The 24354-nt window shown below is 42.4% G+C and overlaps 1 protein-coding gene across 1 annotated transcript in view; it reads right to left on the minus strand.

Annotated features, from left to right (window-relative positions):
* Positions 1–10982: 10982 nt before the first annotated feature.
* The window catches only part of WAPL (WAPL cohesin release factor), a 91423-nt gene continuing 78051 nt past the window's right edge, over positions 10983–24354 (minus strand). The window contains exons 19-20 of the mRNA XM_044298645.1: positions 20969–21034; positions 10983–11118 (exon numbers count right to left, since the gene is read on the minus strand). Of these exons, the coding sequence (XP_044154580.1) occupies positions 20969–21034 (66 nt within the window). The 3' untranslated portion in view covers positions 10983–11118. The remainder of the gene's footprint in view (positions 11119–20968; positions 21035–24354) is intronic.

Raw genomic sequence — 24354 nt, forward strand, 5'->3', positions numbered from 1 at the left:
GCCTTTCATCCAGCAGACGTCGTTGGTGGAGCATTTTAATAGAACGATGAAAACAAAAGTGTGGCATTATATTAGAGAACAAAACTCATACAGATACATTGACATCCGCTCCTAAGCATCCCAGATATTAACATTAAGCGGGCGGTCCCCCAGGAAACTTCAGACAGATCGGGGTCGAGAGTTTATAAACAAACCTAGGAGAAAACGTTGTGAATCCTTTAACCCCTTAAGGACACGGCCCTATTTCACCTTAAGGACCAGGCCATTTTTTGCAAATCTGACTAGTGTCACTTTAAGTGCTGATAACTTTAAAACATTTTGACTTATCCAGGCCATTCTGAGATTGTTTTTTCGTCACATATTGTACTTCATGACACTGGTAAAATAAAGTAAAAATAAATAAAACATTTTTGCATAATAAAATACCTAATTTACCCAAAATTTGGAAAAATTAGCAAATTTCAAAGTTTCAAAGTTTCAGTTTCTCTACTTCTGTAATACATAGTAATACCCCCAAAAATTGTGATGACTTAACATTCCCCATATGTCTTACTTCATGTTTGAATTATTTTGGGAATGATATTTTATTTTTTGGTTACAAGGCTTAGAAGTTTAGAAGCAAATCTTGAAATTTTTTAGAAATTTACAAAAACCCAATTTTTAGGGACCACTACAGCTCTGAAGTCACTTTGCGAGGCTTACATAATAGAAACCGCCCAAAAATGACCCCATTCTATAAACTATACCCCTCAAGGTATTCAAAACTGATTTTACAAACTTCGTTAACCCTTTAGGTGTTGCACAAGAGTTATTGGCAAATGGGGATGAAATTTGAGAATTTAATTTTTTTGCCTAATTTTCCATTTTAACCCATTTTTTCCACTACAAAGCAAGGGTTAACAGCCAAACAAGACTGTATCTTTATTGCCCTGACTCTGCCGTTTACAGAAACACCCCATATGTGGCTGTAAACTACTGTATGGCCACACAGCGGGGCGTAGAGTGAAAAGTGCGCCGTATGCTTTTTGGAAGCCAGATTTTGCTGGACAGTTTTTTTTACACCATGTCCCATTTGACGCCCCCTGATGCACCCCTAGAGTAGAAACTCCATAAAAGTGACCCCATCTAAGAAACTACACCCCTCAAGGTATTCAAAACTGATTTTACAAACTTTGTTAACCCTTTAAGTGTTGCACAAGATTTAATGGAAAATAGAGATACAATTTCAAAATTTCACTTTTTTGGCAGATTTTCCATTTTAATATTTTTTTCCAGTTACAAAGCAAGGGTTAACAGCCAAACAAAACTCATTATTTATGGCCCTGATTCTGTAGTTTACAGAAACACCCCATATGTGGTCGTAAACTGCTGTACGGGCACACGGCAGGGGGCAGAAGGAAAAGAATGCCATATGGTTTTTGGAAGGCAAATTTTGCTGGACTGTTTTTTTGAACCATGTCCCATTTTAAGCCCCCCTGATGCACCCCTAGAGTAGAAACTCCAAAAAAGTGACCCCATTTTAGAAAGTACGGAATAGGGTGGCAGTATTGTTGGTACTAGTTTAGGGTACATATGATTTTTGGTTGCTCTATATTACACTTTGTGCGGCAAGGTAACAAGAAATTGCTTTTTTGGCACTTTTTTTGGGGTTATTTACAACATTCATCTGACAGGTTAGATCATGTGGTAATTTTATAGAGCAGGTTGTCACGGACACGGCGATACCTAATATGTATACAATTTTTTTTATTTATGTAAGTTTTATACAATAACTTCATTTTTAAAACCAAAAAATTGTTTAGTGTCTCCATAGTCTAAGAGCCATAGTTTTTTACAGTTTTTGGGCGATTATCTTGAGTAGGGTCTAATTTTTTGCGGGATGAGATGACGGTTTGATTGGCACTATTTTGGGGTGCATATGACTTTTTGATCGCTTTCTATTACACTTTTTGTGACGTAAGATGGCACCGTTTTTATTTTTATTTTTTTACGGTGGTCACCTGAGGGGTTAGGTCATGTGATATTTTTATAGAGCCGGTCGATACAGACACGGCGATACCTAATATGCATACTTTATTTTTATTTATGTAAGTTTTACACAATGATTTTATTTTTGGGGCGATTATCTTGAGTAGGGTCTCATTTTTTGTGGGATGAGATGACGGTTTGATTGGTACTATTTTGGCATACATGCGACTTTTTGATCACTGTTATTACCTTTTTTGGCAAGTAAGGTGGGCAAAATTTCAATTTTCTCATAGTTTTTATTTTTTTAATTTTATGGCGTTCACCGTGCGGGGAAAGTAACATGACCGTTTTATAGATCAGGTTGTTACGGACGCGGCGATACCTAATATGTGTAGTGTATTTTTATTTTTATTTTTTTTCAGTGATAAATGTTTTTTTTTTATCTTAACTTTTTTTTCATTTTTTTGACCCAGACCCACTTGGTTCTTGAAGATCCAGTGGGTCTGATGTCTTTAAAATACAGTACAGAACCCTATAGGGTTCTGTACTGTATTTTACTTACACTGAACAGATCTATGCTTTTAGCATAGATCTGTTCAGCACCATGGACAGCAGGACACCTGCACCAGGCGTCCTGTTGCCATGGGAACCTTCCCTGTCTGCCACAACTTCGCAGATGGGGAAGGGTGAGGACGGGGCTTCGGGGGGTTCTCTCCCTCTCCATCGGGGGGGCTGCAAAGGCACAGCAGCCCCCTGATGGGAGAGGGAGGGAGCTCCCTGACCGATGACAGTTAACCTTTTCCATACCACGGTCCGTACGGACCGCGGTATGGAAAGGGTTAAACCGCTGACATCTGCACAGATGTCAGCCGTTTATACCAGGGTGTCAGCAATGTGCTCCACCCTGGTATAACCACTAGACGCTAACGATTATTCAAGGGGAGGCGGGCGGGGGATCGCGATCCTGCCTGCCACACCGCCCGCCTCCCGCAACACCCCCACCGCCTGCGACACCACCCGCCGCCATCAAATCGTGCAGGGGTGCAGAGGGGGTGCAAAATCTCTAATTTAGACACTCTCAAATTTCTGATCCCTGCGGTCAGGGACCGCGGGGATCAGAAACTGCAAGAAGCGCAGCAAACCGCAGGTCTGAATTGACCTGCGGTTTTCTGCGATCGCCGATAAGGGGGGGTCAAATGACCCCCCCCTGCGTTGTTACGGGATGCCGGCTGAATGATTTCAGCCGGCGTCCCGTTCCGATTAACCCCCGCGGCGCCGGAATTCCGATTTTACCGGTACGTCCTGGGTCCTTAAGGACTCGGGAAATAGGGCGAACCGGTACGTCCTATGTCCTTAAGGGGTTAAAATACATAATTTTTTTACTTTTAATACGGTCACAGTGTCATTGGTGGATCGTTTTAATAGAACACTGAAAACAAGAGTGTGGCATTATATTAGAGAACAAAACTCATACAGATGCATTGACATCCGCTCCTCAGCATCCCAGCTATATTATATGTATTTTAAAATTGACGACTACAAATTTTATTTGGCTCCTAAATTTTTAAGGTTAGGAGCCAATGGCTCCTTGATATTTTTTTTTGTCTGGAGCACTGACATGTATAAACATTGTTGGCTTCTAAATTTGGTGGGTGTTTGTACAAATTGCTGGAAGGCCGGTGTATTAGAAGATAGATACGTGTTATCGACACCCGAGAAAGTTGGGTGCCGCAATTAGCTATTTTTAGCATTTATAAATGCTACATATCTGCGTTAAATAGCTATATAGAATACCTGCGATAGATGCGACTATGAAATAGGACAAAATGTGAAGACAGAATCTGCACCCGGAAAAGTTGGGTGCCGCGGTTGACGCTCTTAAATAGCATCTTAGAGGACATCTGAAATACTGACAGTACATCTTAGGACATGCCCAAAAATGTCTTTGACGTGTTATTGGCAACCGGGAAAGTTGGGTGCAGCAATTACCTATAGTTAATATTTATAAATGATATATATCTGCGTTAGACGTGGTGATCAAATATTTAGCTTAAATCACGATTTTTATTAAACACGATCGTATATAATTAAAGCAAATTTCATACATCGCAGGTCCACTAACAAAGGGAATGCAACAGTTAACTTTTAAGGACTTGCGGTGACATCAGCTTTGGGCGGGGCTGTGTGGGTTTATGGGCAGGGACAAGGACTCATCAAAGGTCCTTTAGCTAATAGAAAGAGAGATGCTGGATAGATAGATTATCTAGATAACTTCATATTTTGTTGATATATTTTTGCTGAAAATTATGTACACCTTCGGATTTTTATTAAACACGATAGTATATAATTAAAAACAAATTTCAAAGATCGCAGGTCCACTAAAAGGGATCGCAACAGTTAACTTTTAAGGATCTGCAGTGATGTCATCAAATGTGTTTTAGTTTTAGGATCCTAGATGGATCAAATAGCTATTGTCAATATTTATAATGGCTTTTATAATGCCTTAGTAAGAGGTTAATTCAAGCGTAATATTTTAAAGATACTAAAACTTAAATTACCAACATAATATCAGATCTAACAGAATTAAAGGGGCATTGAATGGGCGGTGTTTAGGCTTAGTTTGGGAAGGGTTGTGGGCGGGGAAAGGTGCATGTCAACCTGTCACTTTTAGTTTGATGAGAACAGTGGCTCTATACTACTCAGGCTTCAACTGAAATGCCTCAAGACAAGGAAATTAATCTCAGTAGGGTGTGTGGCCTCCATGTGCTTACAACGCCTGGGCATGCTCCTGATGAGGTGGCAGATGTTCTCCTGAGGGATCCCCTCCAAGACCTGGATTAAAGCAGTCAACTCCTGGACAGTCTGTGGTGCAACATGGTGTTGGTGGATGGAATGGGAGACCTGATGTCCCAGATGTGCTTTAGTAGCTTCAGGTCTGGAGAACGGGAAGAAATGTCCATAGCATCAATGCCTTCTTCATGCAGTATCTGCTGACACACTTCCGCCACATGATGCCTAGCACTGTCATGCATCAGAACTAACCCAGGGCCCACTGCACATACATATATTCTCTCAATGGGTTTGATGATCTAACCCTAATGGCAGTCAAGGTACCTCTGGCTAGCACAGTGAGGAATGTGCAGCTCTCCAAATAAACACCTCCCTACACCATTACTGACCCAGCATGACCGGTTTGGCAGTGGAGGATGATGCAGGCAGCAGAACATTCTCCACATGTGCTCAGTGCGAACCTGCTCAATGTCAAATCTGCCAATCTTAGTGTTTTCTGGCAAATGTCCTGAACGGTGTTGGGCTGTATGCACAACACTGACTTGTGGATGTTGGGCCCTCATGGAGTCTGTTCCTAGCAGTTTGACCAGTTAGATGGATATTAGTGGCCTGCTGGAAGTCATTTTGCAGGGCTCTGGCACTGCTCCTCCTTGCACAAAGGAGGACGTAGTGGTTCTGCTGCTGGGTTGTTGCCCTCCTATGCCCCCCTCCAAGTCTCCGGGTGTATGGTCCTGTCTCCTGGTATCTACTCCATGCTCTGGACACTGTGCTGACAGACACATCTAACTCATGCTACAGCTTGCATTTGTGTGACATCCTGGATGAGCTGCACTACCTGAGAAACTTCTGTGGGTTGTAGACACCGCCTTATGCTACCTCTAGTGGTGAGAGCAATGACAAAATGCAAAAGTGACCAAAACAACAGCCAAAAAGGAGGAGAACAGAGAAATAGTCTGTCGTCAGCACCTGCAGAACCACTCCTTTATAGGGTTTGTCTTGCTAATTGACTATCATTTCTACCTGTTGTCTGTTCTTTTTGCACAACAGCATGAGAAATTGATTCCCAAGACCTGTTCCTTCATAACTGGACATGTTGATTTCACAGAAGTGTGGTTGACTTGGGAATTACATTGTGTTGTTTAAGTTTTTTATTTTATTTTTTAGCAGTGTATAATACCACAATCAGTACTATAGCTGGTGCAGTTACCAATTCTATATTTTGTACCATTATTAACTAGGAGATTTCTTTCAACAAAATGGCACTGGGTAGACAAAGTTTGCCCAGACTAAACCGAGCAACCTCCTCAAATTCCTGGCTCATATGCACTAGCATTAGAGGGGGCAGTGGGACGAGACATGCTTGCAGCCTGAGAATAACGCACTGCTTTTCTAATTTATTACTCATGGTCAAACTGTGGTATCTGACGTAGGCCTCATGCACACGACCATTGTTTTGGTCCACATCCGAGCCGCAGTTTTTGCAGCGCAGATGCTGACCCATTCACTTCAATGGAGCCACAAAAGATGCGCCGTTCCATGGCCCTACAAAAAAAAAAAAATATATCTATATAACATGTCCTATTCTTGTCCGTGCTTTGCAGACAAGAATAGGCAGTTATATTAAAGGCAGTCTGTGCCGTTCCACAAATTGCACGGACGACATCCGCAATTTGCGGACCACAAAACACCCCCCCGGTCGTGCGCATGTAGCCTTAAGGTACTATTACACTAGCAGATGTACTACAGATTACAATAAATGATGCAGTGATTCTTCAGCGACAACTTTCACTTTATTATACACAAAGATAATCATTTGTACCTGCGATCATTCCTCATTCGCTTTTAAGTCGTTCGTTATTACATGTAAAGATGGTGGACAGATGCTTAGTCAAGAGGTTGGTTTCAGGTGGAATAACAAGATTTTTGTAAAACTTACCAGTAAAATCTCTTTCTCGCTCTTCATTGGGGGACACAGAAAACGTGGGTATAGCTATGTCCTCTAGGAGGCGTTAACACTAGTAAAAGCTGTTAGCTCCGCCCCTGGCAGCTATACCCCCTCCAGCCTGGAGAGAGAGCTTCAGTTTGTGAGAAGCAGTAGGAGAAGCAAGTAAACCAACAAAAAAAACGTGCAACAGCAACAATGCTAAGAACTGAACTAGGTTCTAACCAGCAACAGCCATAACTGTGGCCGAACAACCATACTGGGTGGGTGCTGTGTCCTCCAATGAAGAGCAAAATAGATTTTACTGGTAAGTTTTACAAAAATCTCTTTTTCTCACCCATATTCATTGGGGGACACAGAAACCGTGGGGCATCCGAGAGCAGTCCACAGGAGGGAAAACCACAGTCCCATGGAGCAAGCGCTCCTGCAGGCAACTAAGAACTGTCGCCTGCAAGACCACGCAGCGACTGTCGATGCACAAGTATGCACCTGGTAATTTCTTGTGAACATGTGTAAGGAGGACCAGGAGCCACCTTACACAACTGTGCAGCCGAAGTGCAATTCCTCCAAGCCAAAGATGCGCCCACCGCTCTGGTGGAGGATTCGTGACACCTAAGGTCGGAACCCTGCCTCGGGCACAGTATGCTTCAGCAAATGTAGACCGAATTCTGCATGCGATTGCCACCTTGGAAGCCGCCAAACCCCTCCGAGGACCCTCCGGAATGGCAAAAAGGGGATCCGTACGGCGGAAGGGACCGGAGGCTGTTAAACAGATCTTCAGAGCTCTAACAACGACCAATGGTGTAACTCCATTTCCTTAGGGTGAAGGAGATGGGCACATTGGGGGGAGGACAATTTCCCGGTTTATATGGAAGTCAGAGACCCCGTTCGGAAGAACAGAAGAGACAGGCCAGCGAACCACCTGGACCCTATGAAGAAACAGGAAGAATTCTCTGCAGAGAGCGCCGCCAACTCAGACACCCGTTTGATGGAAGTGATAGCGACCAGAAAAAACTACCTTCCAGGACAGGAGTTGGAAAAGAAAATCCCTCCCACAAGGGCTCCAGGGAACCTGAGAGCGCTGGAAAGGATAGAAGGCGACGACGCCTGACTCTGCAAGAACTAAGGGCCAGACCAAGGTCCAACCCTGATTGTTGGACAGGACCGTGAGGGACAAAATATACCCTCCATCCTGATCTTCCGTAGCACTCTGGGTAGGAAGGGGAAGGGGGGAAACGCAAGGAGGGAGAACCCTAAGGGCCGCTTCACACGAGCGGATGCCTTGCGTGGCATCCGCTCCGTGACAGAGTGCCAAGACCCGCTGCAGACTGCAGAGGCACGGGGCAGTAACATGACTGTTAATGCTCCGTGCCTCTCTGTGATCTCTTTACTACGAAATCACAGTGACAACTGTGATTTCGTAGTAAAGAGATCACAGAGAGGCACGGAGCATTAACAGTCATGTTACTGCCCCGTGCCTCTGCAGTCTGCAGCGGGTCTTGGCACTCTGTCACGGAGCGGATGCCACGCAAGGCATCCGCTCGTGTGAAGCGGCCCTTAACAAGAAAATCAGGGCATCCACGCCGCAAGCTGCCAGATCTCTGCTCGGGAGAGAAAGGTGGGAAGCTTCCAAGTCTCGAAGCCAAGTCCACAAGTCTGGGTTTGAACATCTTCCGCAGTCCAGGAATACAGAAGGAAGAGGCTGGCAGCTGTTTGTTCGAGGGGGAAGAAGAAATAGACGGGTGTTCAGTACCAGGAATGAAACATTTATCAATACGGCAAGACGTGACAGCAACCGCGCTCCGTCTGGTGTGGGGAGTCTCACAGTCTACCCCCGGAAAGGGCGGTGGGAAGTATGATCACCAGAGGGCTGATGTGACCTTGACATTAGTGATGTCTTGAGAGGTAATAAATATATACAGGTAACGCACCCAGGACCAATGGAAGGATTCACCTGCAAAAGGAGAGATGTGGAGCGTGCCACATCTCACCAGCCGGGTCCAAAACTCTGGAATAGAAGGCCACTAAAGAATACCCTGTGCAAATGCCGATGTAGCCAAGGATTGAGTGGCTGTGCCAAAACTCCGCCAGAGAAGGAAGTCAAGTAAGGGGAGCCACAACTGTATCACTAGCCCATATTCCAGCAGAGGAGGGGGCCACACCGCAGAGGCCACCAATTCAGATCTAGAAGAATCCGACTCGCTGAAACATACTCCCCAGAATATGCGCAATGCATTAGGTATTGATAAGGACAATGTCCTGAATGACTGGAACCGAAGAGGCCCATGGAGAAGGGTGGTCTCTAGGACACAAGTGTTGCTAGGCAACCCCTCAGAGACACAGAGGATGTCACAACCATGCTCCAAACCAGCACCAAAAGATAAGGATACCAAGTGGAAACAGCGACCGTATCCACTGGCGGCACCCATACACCGCAGATGCAGAGCACCGGCATCCGCGGGTATCGACTGTTGCTACGCCTCCCCAAAGAAGCTAAGGCATCTAGAGCTGCAGCGTAAATGAACTGTAGCAATCTAAGCTGCTCAGGTATGCCCCTGTAAGTGGATAACTCGTGGAAGGGGAATGCAACAGGAAGCACAGTGATGGGAGAAAAACTAATGCATACAGCAGGGACAGAACCCAGAGGAGATGCAATGCCGCCGCCTACAGAAGGGGGATGCATAAGTCCAGCACTAAACCCAGTGAAACTGTACTTGGTGCACCTACCGCAGGGGGCAGAACATAAGGCAAGCACTGTATCCGTAGTAGTGCAATTACTCCACCTATGGAAGGGGTGATGCCTACAACAAGTGCTGCCAGCGGAATTGGTCATGCTTACGGCAGGAACAGAATGCAACGGTAGGGAGATTGCGCAGTTTATGGAAAGGGCAATGCATATGGCGAATCCAGTACCCAAGGAAGGGGTAATGCCTACAGTAAACACTGAGACCGTAGGGAGGTAAGGGAGGGGGGGGGGGGGGTGCGGAGGTGGCCGAGGAGACTGTTCTGTAGGGTGAAGTGGGAACTAGAGGTCCGTTCACTGGAGTGCCTCGGCAGAGCCTGTATCAACCAAACAACCCGGAGGATGGATGGGAACTTCCAGAGGTTCTCCAGTGGATCACACAGGTGGAGGATTATCAACCAGACGACCCCAGGAGGATGGAATGGGAACTTCCAGCGGTTCTGTGCTGGATGGCACAGGTGGATTTGATCAACCAGACTACCCCGGAGGGTGGAATGGGAATACTCCGACTGTCCTCCCAGGATCTGCGCAGGTGGAGGATTATCAACCAACGACCCTGGAGGGCGGATATGGAACTAGGAGAGGTCCTCCTGCCCAGCTTGGTACCACTCAGACAGGAAGGGCGGGGAGGCCTGCAGTGACTAGGCAGAGTAATGCAATACCGTCCCTGTAGGTGGGGCCCTTATGAACGCGCATCAATTTTTTTTTTTTTAAAGAAAACTAGGATGCCCAAACGACAAGTGGGCAGAGAGGCAGGAAGCGGTTAACTAAGTTTTAACTTACAGGCACCTTGTAATGAAAACATAATCCTCATATCTGGAGCAGGCTGCAGGAGGTGGCTGGCCAGAAAGGGTTAAGCTGCCCTGAGGAAGGGGGGCTGGGCCCAGCGCTTCGGGGAATGGGGGGGGGGGGGAGAGTGTGGCGGGAATAATTTGCGCCTGTTACTAACACCCTAGTGCTCTGACACCTGCGATCCTACAGAGGGGGGGGGGGGGGGGGGGGGGGAGCCTCGCGCCGCTCCCTTTCCTGTTTTTCCACCGGTGCATGAATCCCCCCACAGCGGGGGTGGCTGGATCCGCATGTTGCGCACGGCCGACCGGAGTCCGGCAGAGGGACCGGAGCAGTACTCCAGCGAAAAAACCTCAATGCGGGCCAACAGGAAAACACGCGGGCTGCTTCCAGGGCAGGAAAAATCTTCAGGAGTTTCCCTGCAGAGGTCTAGCCTCCTATTGGCACTAGAAAAAACAGAAGCTCTCTCCAGGCTGGAGGGGGTATAGCTTCCAGGAGGAGCCAACAGCTTTTATTAGTGTCAACGCCTCCTAGAGGACATACCCACGGTTTCTGTGTCCCCCAATGAATATGGGCGAGAAAAAAGGTGTGACAATGGATGACCCACTGCATGGCTCAGGGGAGTGGCAAAAGGTAGTTGGCGACTAGACCATTACATATTATACAAACAGATCCATTAATGACTAACTATATTTTTATGAGGAAAATTAGGAAGAAAAATGATGAAAAATAAACACACAACAAATCAAGTACTAAAAGTAGCAATTTTTATTTGAGTTAAAATTATTTACAAAAAAACCCAAAGACATACTTCATGAAACTGGTACAAACTTGATTTTATTTTCCTGCCGTAGGCTTTTGCTCCAAAGATCACAGCTGAGAAATACTGTATAAAATAAAAATAGGATTGGATTCAGAAAAGTACTTTACCATTCTAGTCTCCAATGGCTTATATTTACAGAAATATATACATACAGTGGAAAAAAGTTACTTTAAAAATTTAATTTGCAATTAGGATTCAAGTACCCTTAAAGCAAAATCTTTGATGGGGATTTTCAGCAAACCAAGGTACTGTAATTAAAGTGGCTCCTGGCTGAAACCTACTAGTAAGAGACTGCAACTAGCATAAGTCACCAACATGCCAGAGCACATCCTAAGAACCAGAATTAAAGAGAACTAAGCAAGCATTAATTGAGCAGAAACCCAGCTGGCAAGCCTTAAGTGTTAGTCGACATGTGCAGTGTTAACACACTGCTGATGCATTTGAAAACCATGCGGTTTTACACGTGAAACAGCTTTGATCATTTAGCCATTTCAGAACTTAAAAACCGCAGTGTACGCACAGTTGTTTTAAGACATATCACAGCCATGTCAAGGCTACCTGTGTGGCCTCACCTTTAGACTTCATTGGACATGCCCATATGCATATTTTTATCTGCTAAGAAATGATCCACAAAATATAAATACCTTTCTTGCGCATTCAGTACTTTTCTTTTTCTCACTTTCATCAATTGAAAGGGCTATTCTTGTCTTCAATACTGACAAGAATAGGACACGTTCTATAATTTGTAGAATGGCCATATGGATCTGCCAAAAAATACGGATGTGTACATGGCCACATAGAAATTAAGGTCACTGTGCTATCCACCCAAAAAAAAAATATATGCAGATAGCACATAGATAAGTGATAGTCATGTAGATAAGGCCTTAGAAAAAGACGAGCTCATCTTTTTCATATGCATGGTTAATACAAGGGGCTCTCTGCTTGTTAAAGGGGTCAAGTAGCCAGTACAGGATAGGTCACCAATATCTGACCTGCAGGGGTTCGACACCCTCACTGATAAACTGTTTAAAGAGGAGACTGCTCTCGTACAAGTGCTACTTCCTCTTCAAGATTACAATGTGCATCTCGCTTGCAGTGTAATTACAAATGCTTGTTTGAGTGACGTGAATGGAACAAGCACTTATTACACTGCACCTCAGACATCTGAGCCAATGTGCAGTGTAATCTTGAAGAGGAAGCAGCACTCCTACGAGTGCCGTCTTCTCTTTAAAGAGCCGATAGGCAGAAGTGCCGCGTTTCGGACCCCCACCCAAGGATAGGTCATCAATATGTATTGGCTGCAAAACGCCTTTAAATTACGACAAGTGAATACTATAGTAACGTGGAATTTGGTCTAAATCAGAACCTGTTAAGTTATATAACCTACAAATATAAGTCTTGTAACAACCAAGGTGTTAAGACAATGCACCTCTGATGAGATATTCAATAATATACATATAACTTGAGATGAAAATAGTGAAGACCAAGTGTAATTTGTGGAATATGAAAAAGGTGAGCAGGAAAAAATAAAATGTAATAGGTTCACAGTTTCAGTTTTCCTGATCCATCAGGAGGAAAAAAAAAAAAAAGGAGCAGTCATTTAAGTAAATTCTGTCTGCGATCTGTTATTTTGAAGTGAGAAAAAAATCCTCCACAAAGGACTTCTTCCTTGTCAAAAAGAACAGATCTCAGATGGGACTAAAATGGATGTGAAATGAGCACAACGGATGTTTAAAAAAAAAAAAAAAAAAAAAAAAAAAAAAAGGGACCCTTTTTTGTTCATCTCACAGATCAGAAGAACCGAAAACTAGACAGTGATGTGAACCCAACCCTACAGTGGAAGAATTTTATGTTAAGGGTCAGACATCTGTGCTGCAACTACAGAAATTTGATGAAGAACCCAACAAAAACTCAGATAAAATTTGGTGGCGAATAGTATTCAGTGCTGCATGATTAAAATGGCTCCTGTCCTGTAGCTGAATACTCAAAACACTAGCATAATTATATACATTCTACAATTAAAGGGAACCTATAACGTTGCTCAGTCTGAGGGCAGCAAAAGGAGCAGAGCAGAATGATGTTGGAAAGGATTCAGCAAAACCTGTATTTTATTCATTTAAATCCTTTCTCATTCGATGATTAGGTGAGTCATCCATGACTGGGATCAGTGTGCATACAGAGGTTGCTGTAAATCATGAGTAGAACCCTCCCACAGGACTCCTAACGCCATTGCGGACAGGAAAGTTAATACAAATTATATTAAGGGTAACTGAAAGCAGTGAAGATTTGAAAAAACACACAAATCTATTTTTTGTCGTTTTTCAAGTGGATTTTCAGTGTTCTTTAAAAACCCCATTGAAGTCTATGGGGAAACCATAATAAACTAACCACAATGCCACACAAATAATTGATATGCTGCAGATTTTTAAAATTGCAACCCAGGTCATAGAATATGCACCACGTACACGAGATTTGTAAATTCTCATTAACTTTGCTGGTACTGTACTATGTAGCAAGAAAATCTGTGTGGAAAAAACGTGCCTAATCCCCACTGGAGGAAGGCATCTTATATAGATTCTGTAGACAAGATTATCATTCTGTTCAGCTACTTCTCTGTAACAAATGACCTCAGATCAGACTGCATATTTAAAGTGAAAGTCACTTTAAATGTAGTACCCGTTTCTTCAAAGTATGAATAGAAACAAACTTCAAGCAGCAACGAAGATTCATTTTTTCCAGAAGCAGCACTATTGGTCATGAGTAGAGATAAGCAAATTTCTGCTTATGAAATTCGTTCACGCTTCATTTGGTGGTAAAAGGTGAATTGCGTTATGAATTCCATCACCACGGACCATAACGCAATTCTATGACGGAATGCCTTTAGAGGCATTCTATTATTCATTCCATCATAATAGAAGTCTATGGCCTGCAAAATGATTCCATCTTGTCTCCGTTATGCAGGAGAGGACTCCCCTGCATAACAGAAACGCAAAACGGATTCGTCCCAGCTCATAGACTTCTATTATGCCGGAATGAATAACGGAATTCATCTTTTACCACGAAAAGAAGTGCAAACAAATTTAAAAATATGAAATTCGCTCATCTCTAGCCATGAGCCTCGTCTGGTAATGCAGCTGAGCCCTTTCAAGTGCTCCAGATGAAAGTTTAACTGTACCTACATATGTAGAATATAGGATGCTCCTTAGGTCCACAATGGCATTCATTTCCTGGGAAATGACTGGTCAGTCAATTACTACTGCCAATGATTGGCAGAGTGGTAATTTCCCATGTGAAGAAGAACCAGGAAGTAGAGAGCAGTGGGAACCAGGAAGTGTGAAAAGGAGCACAAGGGATCAGAAGGGGAGACTTTTTAATAGCATTTTTTGGCCCTTTTAAGAATAATTTGATCATCCAGACAGCCTCTTAAAGCTTCAGATACAAAAGCAAAACTCAGCTCTATAATTATAGACTTCAGGTGCGGTAGTCAGTCCATGCACAGACAATGCTTTAACGTGCCTGTATATCCAGCATGAATAAAAGCTTCCCCTTTATTGAAGCATATTAAAACTCCATCAGACACCACCAGTTTCCACTTAACTGCTGACGTGTTTGACGCACACTGCGTCCTTAGTCATGGCGCCATAACTGGAAGTGGTGGCGAGTCCAAAGTTGGAGTTATTACGATCTAATAAAGGAGAAGTTTTTATTCATGCTGGACGAATCATTTATTAAACTTTTCTATTCTGTGCATATACAGAGGTACCTGGACATATGTAGGTCTTCCTCTTCCCATATAATATTATGCCAGAGGGCAACTATCCATTCTTTACCAGGTAAAAAGCTACAAAACAGGATTTTACCCAACAGCAATAATAATAGTGACCAGAACCTACCGACAAAAACGAAGCGCTCAAAAAATGTGATTGTATCTTCTAGACCATCAGAATTTAGATATGGAATCAACGCCAAAAACATGACAACCTGAATATGTTCCATATGCAACGGAATAAAACTGTGGAATAATGGATAAAACGGAACTGCAGAGTTTAGCCCATTGTGATCTGAAGGAACATTTGTGACAAAATTTCGGCCTTAGATTTCTGCTGCAAATTGTTTGAAAAAAATCCACATAGCATTTGTCTGTAGCAAAGCCAACAAGAGTAAGGCTACTTTCACACTATCGTTTTGGCATCTTTAACATTGCCAAGACGGATCCGTCATTAACTCCACTGAAAGTAAATGGTGGACGGATCAGTTTTCTATTGTGGCAGAGAAAACTGATCTGTCCCCATTGACTTGCATTGGGGGTTATGACGGATCCGTCTTGCATCCGCATCCCAGGACGGAAAGCAAAATACAACATGTTGCGGTTTGCTCTCCGGTCTCGGAACGCAACTAAACAGAATGGAATGAATTTTGGAGCATTCCGTTCTGTTCAGTTTTGCCCCCATTGACAATGAATGGGGACAAAACTGAAGCTTTTTTTCCCCCCGGTATAAGGCCCCTATGACTGATCTCAATACTGGAAAACTTAAACGCTAGTGTGAAAGTAGCCTTAACATGATACATGGCGTTATGCCCAGTGTCCTTGTCCTTCAGTGACTGCACAAATGACATTACTGCCCCTTCATGCCTTGTACTAGCTATAAAAAGGTTATAACCCACCACCTTCCAATCTGGGCTGCCCAACTATTTTAATACCATAACAGGAAGCAAGTGCTTGACAGTGAGTTATAGTCTTGCAAGAGTTGGAAAGCCACAGGTTGGAAACAAATGGCCTATGTGAGATAAGAAACCCTCCATTTTAAGAGTAAAGCTCAACTCGCATGGAATTATTAGGGCTCACAGACCTATATATAAAAAAGGTTTTTCCCATCTTCAGAATTTGATCCAATCCAATTTTAGGCACAAATACACAGTCTTTCACTTGTCACAACAATAACATGAAAGCTGGCCTTGTTGCTCAGCACAACCAATCAGATCTCAGCTTTATTTGTAAACTACTTTGGAAATATTAAAGCTGCACTGTGACTGGTTGCTATGGCCAACAAATCCAGTTTCTGTTACACTATTTGGACAAATGAGTCGCAATTTATATGACCATACAATTGTTTACTCGGGAATCAGAGGGCAGGTCAAATAATGGAAAGCATGGAATGACCGTCAAAACAACTTCTTACTTAAAAACACTTAATAAATAAAACTATATGCAGACATTTCAGGTGTCCGACATCCACAAAACTATGACTGGTGCATCAGACACCAAAATAACAGATCTTGGAAAAGTAGGTGTATTAGGGTGGGTTCAAGCCAGAAGTGGGCCCGGCAGTAAGGAGAACTTCTTTTAAAGTTTAAAATTCCCTTCCAACCCACTTTTGGTTTGGCTCACAAAATCTGCTACAAAATCCTGCATGAACTAACTCCAGTAATCCGCTACATGAAAGAGAGCCACGCCCCGTTCCGGACAGCAGAGACTCGGAGCATTAACATGATTGATAATGTTCTGTGCCGGTGATCTTTTTACTGCAAAATCATGGTGACAACTTTATCTCACAGTGATTTTGTAGTAAATGAAATAAAAATCAGAGCGGCATGGAGCATTATCAATCATGTTAATGCTCCGTGTCTCTGCTGTCCGGAACTGGGCTTGGCTGGCATTCATGTAGCAGATTACCCGCACAGAATCTGCTCGTGTGAAACAGCCCTTAAAACTGTTCCTAAAAGGATCTTATTGTAGGCTAAACCATATGCTTTTGGGGGTGGGGTGGGTGGGAGACATGGTCCTCAGTTTCAAACAAACACAGTGGAACACATTTATCAGTGCTGTCTAACCGTTCACATTGCTTTTTCTCCCAGCGGAATTTTAGCACAGACACTTAAAATTCAGCTGATGGCCGTCTAGTTTCTGCCTCCCATTCTTTTCAAAGGGCAGCAGAGCTGTAGATCATGGATCAGCCTTGCCGAGAAGGAACATGTCCCTCCCCAGCATGGTTGCAGCTATAAACTGCTGTGGCGCCCGAAAGAATTTCAGGAAGGTGTCCACACCAAAATTCCACTGGGAACAAATACCCAGTGTGAACAGCCCCCAAGAGGAAAACTGGTCTTGTTGCCCATAGCAACTAACCCCAGATCTGTCATTTTTTCATCAATATTCCAGAAAAATAAAAGCTGCGCTGTGATTGATTGCTATAGGCAAACAAGGCCAGTTTTACTCAGACAGCTTTGATCAATGAAGCCAGTATTTTCAGCCCACGAGATTTTAAAATACCAAAAGCTCTACAATGGTAAATGAGACACTTGTTACAATGAAAAACACAAGATAAGTCCATTTAAAGGCTACCTAAGCCTTTATTGAAAACATGGATGGTGCAGCAGCTCTTCTCCTAAACCTTTACTGAAAGCACAAAATGTTGCAGCATTGCTGCTCAGCACGCTCTGCACCTTTGACGCGAGACGGCTCTCCTCTGACGGCAGAGTGCAGTACGGATCCCATATACTTTCAAAATAGCAGAGCTGATGCAAGCTGGAGCTGCAGAGTGCCCAGAAAAGGACCATTTTACCTTCTGTGCTTTGAGTAAAGGTTTAGGTACTCTAAAGAGGGCGTCTCAACATAGAATTCAGAGCAATCTGGAGGCAGAATGTTCTAGAGCAGGAGAGAGAGTGAGCAGCTTCAGTAAAACTTGCAATTTATTTAAACCTCTACTTTTTCTGAACCACTCTATGTACAACTATCAGCCACTGACAGATCTCTGTATATCGCTGATAACACCTCCCCCGGGAACAAAGTGTAGCGTCAATATTTTCTAATCTGTAGGGGCAGTGATGACCACTTTTGTAGTATACTTTAATTACTGAAATTGTACATTTCTATTAAAAAAAGCTGTAAAGTGGTCCATTTTGTGTCAACGCTCCCTGTCTGTCTCCTCAAACATATATACACATACATATATGTGTATATACAGGAGAGACAGTGGAGTGCATCTCCACAGTTAAATGAACAATACGGGAGCATTGCTAAGGCACAACATGGGCAACTTTTGAGCCCATTTGTAATAGAAATGTACGATTCCAATAATGAAAGCACATTACAAAAATGGTCAGCATGACTGGCCCTACACATTACAAAAAAAATGCAGGAGGTTGCCTGCAGATTGCACTGTGGTGACAGGTTCTCTTTACATGGTTTTCCAGGATTTTCCTTTGCTTCAAGTGGACATGGCTGAACTGCTGGATCCTGTCCAGACCCCTTGATGAGCAATGAAGGTGCTGCTTTGTTTTGCAGATCACCGCGGCTGAAGGGCTACAACACCTGAAAGCCAAATGGTTCTGCTTATCGTGTCATAGCATGCACCCTGTTGTATTGTGGGTATCTGAAATGGGCCTTCTAAAAGACTGAGCTAAAAAATTTATTTGCAACGGTATCTTAGCAAGGCTAATATTAAGCAATCTCGACAACTAGTCAAAGACAAACTTGTATGGCAGCTCCCCTTCGATGTTAACCTCCTGGAGATACGAGGCTACCCTTGATGTCACTTCTAATGTCTATGGCAAGCTTAAGGGCCATGCAGATAATTTCTGTTTAGGCTAGTTTTTACACTAGTGCTAAAACATGCCATCAGGCTGTTCAGGTAGAGGAACAGCCTGCTGGAGTTCATCACAGCCGGCATAGCCAAAAACTGCCAAAGCAGCACCAGGCCCCATTGTGTATAATTTTTCCGGTATTCGAGCAGAGATTCAGCCAAATACAGCTGCAAGCAGCAATTTTTGCCCGGTAGAATCGCGGCACTAATGGAAAGGAACAGCCTGCCGGAACTGTTTGGCGCAAGTGTGAAACTAGCCTTACGTCACTAGTGGAGACATGCTAATTAGATTGTTCTACAGCAAAATGTTCCAACATTTTCTTATGTACTATAATAATGCTGCTTGTGGTTAACATAAAAATTCCTCAAAGAATTAAGCTTCACCATTCTTTACAATGTTCTAACCATACAAGTAAATTCTTGAAGTTAAGAGTCTTAAATTAGGGTCCTCAGAATAATATTACTTCATTGATAGCCCAGACTTTTGACTGAGGAACTACTCAACATCTGGGCCTGTTTATATACAAATGAACCAAGCTATAACCTGCAAATAAAAATGTGAGTGAAATAATTCCAACACGTATATAAAGCCACTCTTTGGAAAGTTAGAATTTCCTTGTGACATCCCCCAAAAATGAAAATCATATACAACCTTCCCTTACTCTTGTTTTATGAAGAGTATCATTGTTTGCAAGAGTGCAATATTAGCCGATTCTATACAGTCTGAAAATTAATATATCTTATTAACATTTTCACATAAATATTGCTAAGAAACTCAACAAATGATTTTTTATTTTTTTACACAACCTTAAACTACCTACATTGCTTCTCTTCCTTGAACAAAAGGCAGAGATGCCGTTTGGCTGTTAACTATATGGCTTAAGAAAGATCTCCTTGTTACAGTCATTCTTGTATGATCAGGGGTACCCTGGTAGAGGAAATGGAGTCTGGGATTATGTATACAGATGTAAGCTCTAAGTTTGCCTCAAACGTTCAACCTAACATAAATGATCCTCATGCATCTTAAGTAGGCTATCAAAGAGCTCCCTTGCTTTGAGCTTTACTGGACTTTATTAAGGAGTGGCATGAATAGGTCCAACACCAAGGCTTGAATTTCGTGTGAAGAGCGTCCAGTGTTTATGCAGGTTGACAATAAATTTGCAATATGAATCTATCTAAAATGTGTGAAAAACCTGTGCGTTTCAGCCAAATGTAAGAGTCACAAAATGCATCCAGGACCCTTAAACGCAGCTGAAGGCATTTTTTTCCTTGCCACACAAAGCTTTGCAGGTTATTGTGGCTAACACATAGTAACAAGGAAAAAAATACTCCCTGAAAGTAAAGTAAGGGCACAAGCCTTCTCGTTCATATTAGTCCAAGATGACACCTGAGATGGACCACCTGAAAATATAAAAATAGATCCCCACCAAGTTCATTCTGTACAACTGAGCTATTGACATACGTATATCTTAACTAGCGGTCTGGCCGAGCCAACCCTTGCCCCTTCCGTTCCAACTACTTTGAAATTTGGTGCTGCACAGCTTTACAAATTTGACAACAGAACTGCTTTGAAGGTATTCATAAATCTTAAATTAAAGAATAAATGGGGAGGGGAGTCTAGGTGGATATATACAAAAAATACATTTTTGGAACAAAGTGTTATGATTGGAAGCATCTAGTACAAAAGAGTAAGCAAAATAGCCAAGAAAGAAAATCTGTTTACAGTATCCTAAAAAGTTTTACATAACTCTTAACATTTTGGAAGCATTGAACGCCTATTACAAAGCAAAAAAAGAAACATGAAAACAAGAGGGGGAAAATAGAAAAGAAAAAAGGAAAAGCAGCCTTCTGTCCAGAAAGAAACGGCTCGAGCGTTGTTTGGACTCACACCAGCTGAGATATTGTACCTGGCTGCCAAGTTATGCAGAACTTCAACAGTAAAACAGCAGTTGCACGATCAGCAGCAAATAATTCTTTGCAAGTTTACATTTCTTTTAACTGGCCGTGACCAAACCTATCGAGAGGAAATAAATAGAAAACCCCCAATTCCATTCTATACTGATCTCAAATACTGCGGTGATTAAAACAGCCAGGCTTGATTCATCTACAGAACCTCTGGTCCTTATATTTCTTATCCCACGTGTGTTCGGCTGTAATCTGGTTGAAGTGGCAAACTCCAGCTCAACAAGATGGCTAAAAGGGAGTCCTGTTTGCCTTTTCAATGTAAGTCGCACAGAAAATTGCGCTCAGTGCATCTTCATGGACTCTTATACAGGACTTTCCTTCCACAGAAGGAGTTTATCCAGCATTAATAAGTCTGTCAATGTAGATACCTAGCAGTGTTCCAAATACTCAATGACTCTGGAGATTGACTTCTGCCCTGTTGTTCCCACTGCGCACTAAAAGACAAAAGGAAAAAAAATAAACTATTGAAATATCATATTTACTAGATAACACCGTAAGAAAAACCCCTAATACACATTATTATTTTTTTTAAGCTATCCAGTCTTGATTTTGCAGCTGGACTCAACACTGACCCATTCATTTTAATGGAAACGTGCACTACAGCATAGATTTTTCTTTCATTGACCATGTATTTATTCAGGAAAAATTGGAACATTTTTCATTCGTTAGTCAAGCAGGGTTAAAACAAAGGATTCTTTATAATAAGAGCAGTGAGACTATGGAACTCTCTGCCTGAGGTGGTGATGGTGAGTACAATAAAAGAGTTCAAGAGGGGCCTGGATGTATTTCTGGAGCGTAATAATATTACAGGCTATAGCTTCTAGAGAGGGGTCGTTGATCCAGGGAGTCATTCTGATTGTCTGATTAAGGGAAAAAAATCCTTCCCGACTCCAAAGTGGCTTCTACCTCAGTTTTTGGATGGACAGATGTATTTTTTCAGCTTTAAAGGGCTACTTTCACACCTGCGTTACCAGACAGATCCGCACCTATAATACAAACGCTTGTATCCGTTCAGAACGGATCCATTTGCATTATTCTGTACAAAAAAAAAAAAAGTCAAAACGGATCTGTCCTGACTTACATTGAAAGTCAATGGTGGACGGATGCGTTTTCAATTGCACCATATGGTGTCAGTGAAAACGGATCCGTCACCATTGACTTACGTTACATAAGTCAGGACGGATTAGTTTGGCTCCGCATTGCCAGGTGGACACAAACACTGCAAGCAGTGTTTTGGTGTCCGCATCCAGAGCGGAATGAAGGCGGAACGGAGCCAAAACTGATGCATTCTGAACAGATCTTTATCCATGAAGAATGCATTGGGGCTGAACTGAACAGTTTTGAAACGGATCTCACAAACTGAATTCAAAACGCCAGTGTGAAAGTAGCCTAAATTATGTTACTATGTTAGGACTGGTACATTCAGGTCAACAGGTCAGTGAACAAAAAAAAATAATGCACAGAGACGTCAAATCTGTATGCAGCCCATTTTCCGCTGTTGGTTGCTAGATGTGTTATTCCTCAGTATGCATAAAACATTGTCCAGGCATGCTGGGAGTTGTAGTTTTGCAACAGCTGGAGGCACACTGGTTGGGAAACACTGGCCTAACCCAGTCTATCCCGGGAATTTTTTGCAAATCTGACGTGTCACTTTATGTAGTAAACTTTGGAACACTTCTTTATCTAAGCCATTCTGAGATTGTACTTCATGATGGTCATAAATTTGAGTCAATATATTTTCACCTTTATGAAAAAAATCCCAAATTTACAGATTTTTTTTTTTAAACTAGCAATTTGAATGTATCTGTTTTTAAGGCAGATCGTAATACATCATAAGACAGTTATTACCTTACATTCCCCATGTGTCACTTTCATGTTTGAATCATGTTGTAAATGTTATTTTATTTTTTAGGAGCTTATAAAGCTTAGAATTTTAAAAGCAAATTTAAAATTAAGAAAATTTCCAAAACCCATTTTAAAGGACCACTTTAGTTATGAAGTCACTGTGGGGCTTACATAGTGGAAACCACCCATAAATGACCCCATTGTTGAAACAACACCCCTCAGGTGTATTCAAAACTGATTTTACAAACTTTTTAACCCTTTAACCCACAAGAATTAAAGGAAAAAGGAGATAAATTAAAATTGAAAATATGCCCAAAAAGTTATTTCCTGTAACACATCAAGGGTTAACAGCCAAATGAAACTCAATATTTATTACCTCCGATTCTGCAGTTTACAGAAACACCCTATATGTGGTCATAAACTGCTGTAAGGGAACACAGCAGGGCGCTGAAGGAAAGGAATGTCGTATGGTTTTTGGAGGGCAGATTTCACTGAGATCATTTTAAGTTGCAATATGACATTTAAAGACCCCCTGATGCCCTACAGTTAAAACTCAAAAAAACTGACCCCCTTTTTGGAAATTATAGGATAAGGTGACACTTATATACCATAAAATAGTAACAATAAATTACTTTTATTTGCTCTATATTATGCTTTTTGAGAGGCATAAGAAGCAAAAAATTGCTATTCTGGCACAGGTTTTATTTTTTGTTTTTTTTACTGTGTTCACCTGACAGGTTAGATCATGTGCTATTTTTATAGAGCTGGTTGTTATGGAGATGACGATATCTAATCTGTCTACTTTTATTTTGTTTCAGTTTTACAATATATATAGCATTTTTTTAAAAAAATTAAAAAAAATCATGTTTGTGTGTTTTTTTTCTGAAAGCCATATTTTTATTTTTGGGGCGATCTTGTGCAGGGGCTCCAGTTTTTGCGGCATCAGGTAAGGCTACTTTCACACTTGCGCTTGATCGGATCCGTTCTGAACGGATCCGATCATATTAATGCAGACGGAGGCTCCGTTCAGTACGGATCCGTCTGCATTAATAACTTAGAAATGTTTCTAAGTCTGAAAGTAGCCTCAGACGGATCCGTTCAGACTTTCAATGTAAAGTCAATGGGGGACGGATCCGCTTGAAGATTGAGCCATATGGTGACATCTTCAAGCGGATCCGTTCCCATTGACTTACATTGTAAGTCTGAACGGATCCGCTCGCCTCCGCACGGCCAGGCGGACAGCTGAATGCTGCAAGCAGCGTTCAGCTGTCCGCCTGGCCGTGCGGAGTCGAGCGGAGCGGAGGCTGAACGCTGCCAGACTGATGCAGTCTGAGCGGATCCGCTCCATTCAGACTGCATCAGGGCTGGACGGAGGCGTTCGGGTCCGCTCGTGAGCTCCTTCAAACGGAGCTCACGAGCGGACCGACGAACGCAAGTGTGAAAGTAGCCTTACGGATTGGGATACATACTACTTTTTGATCATTTGGTATTACACTTTTTACGATGCAGGGTGACCAAAAAAAATTCTATTTTGGCACTTTTTTTTAGGGTTTTCACCTGACATGTGATATTTTTATAGAACAGGTCATTACGGACACAGCGATACCCAATGTCTCTTTTTAAATATATTTAGATTTTAAACAATGAAAGCATTTTTTAAACTAAAAAAATTATGTTATGTCTCCATTTTCTGAAAACCATATCTTTATTTGTTGGCCAAATGTCTTATGTAGGGACTCATTTTTTGTGGGATGAGATGACGGTTTGATTGGTATTTTTGGGTACATATGACTTTTTGATCGCTTGGTATTACACTTTGTGATGAAAGGTGACAGAAATGGCTTTTTTTTAGCACAGTTTATATTTTATTTTTTACGGTGTTGACCGAACGGGGTGGATCATGGGATAT

The sequence above is a fragment of the Bufo gargarizans genome, chromosome 6, assembly GCF_014858855.1.
Source record: "Bufo gargarizans isolate SCDJY-AF-19 chromosome 6, ASM1485885v1, whole genome shotgun sequence".
NCBI lineage: Eukaryota > Metazoa > Chordata > Amphibia > Anura > Bufonidae > Bufo > Bufo gargarizans.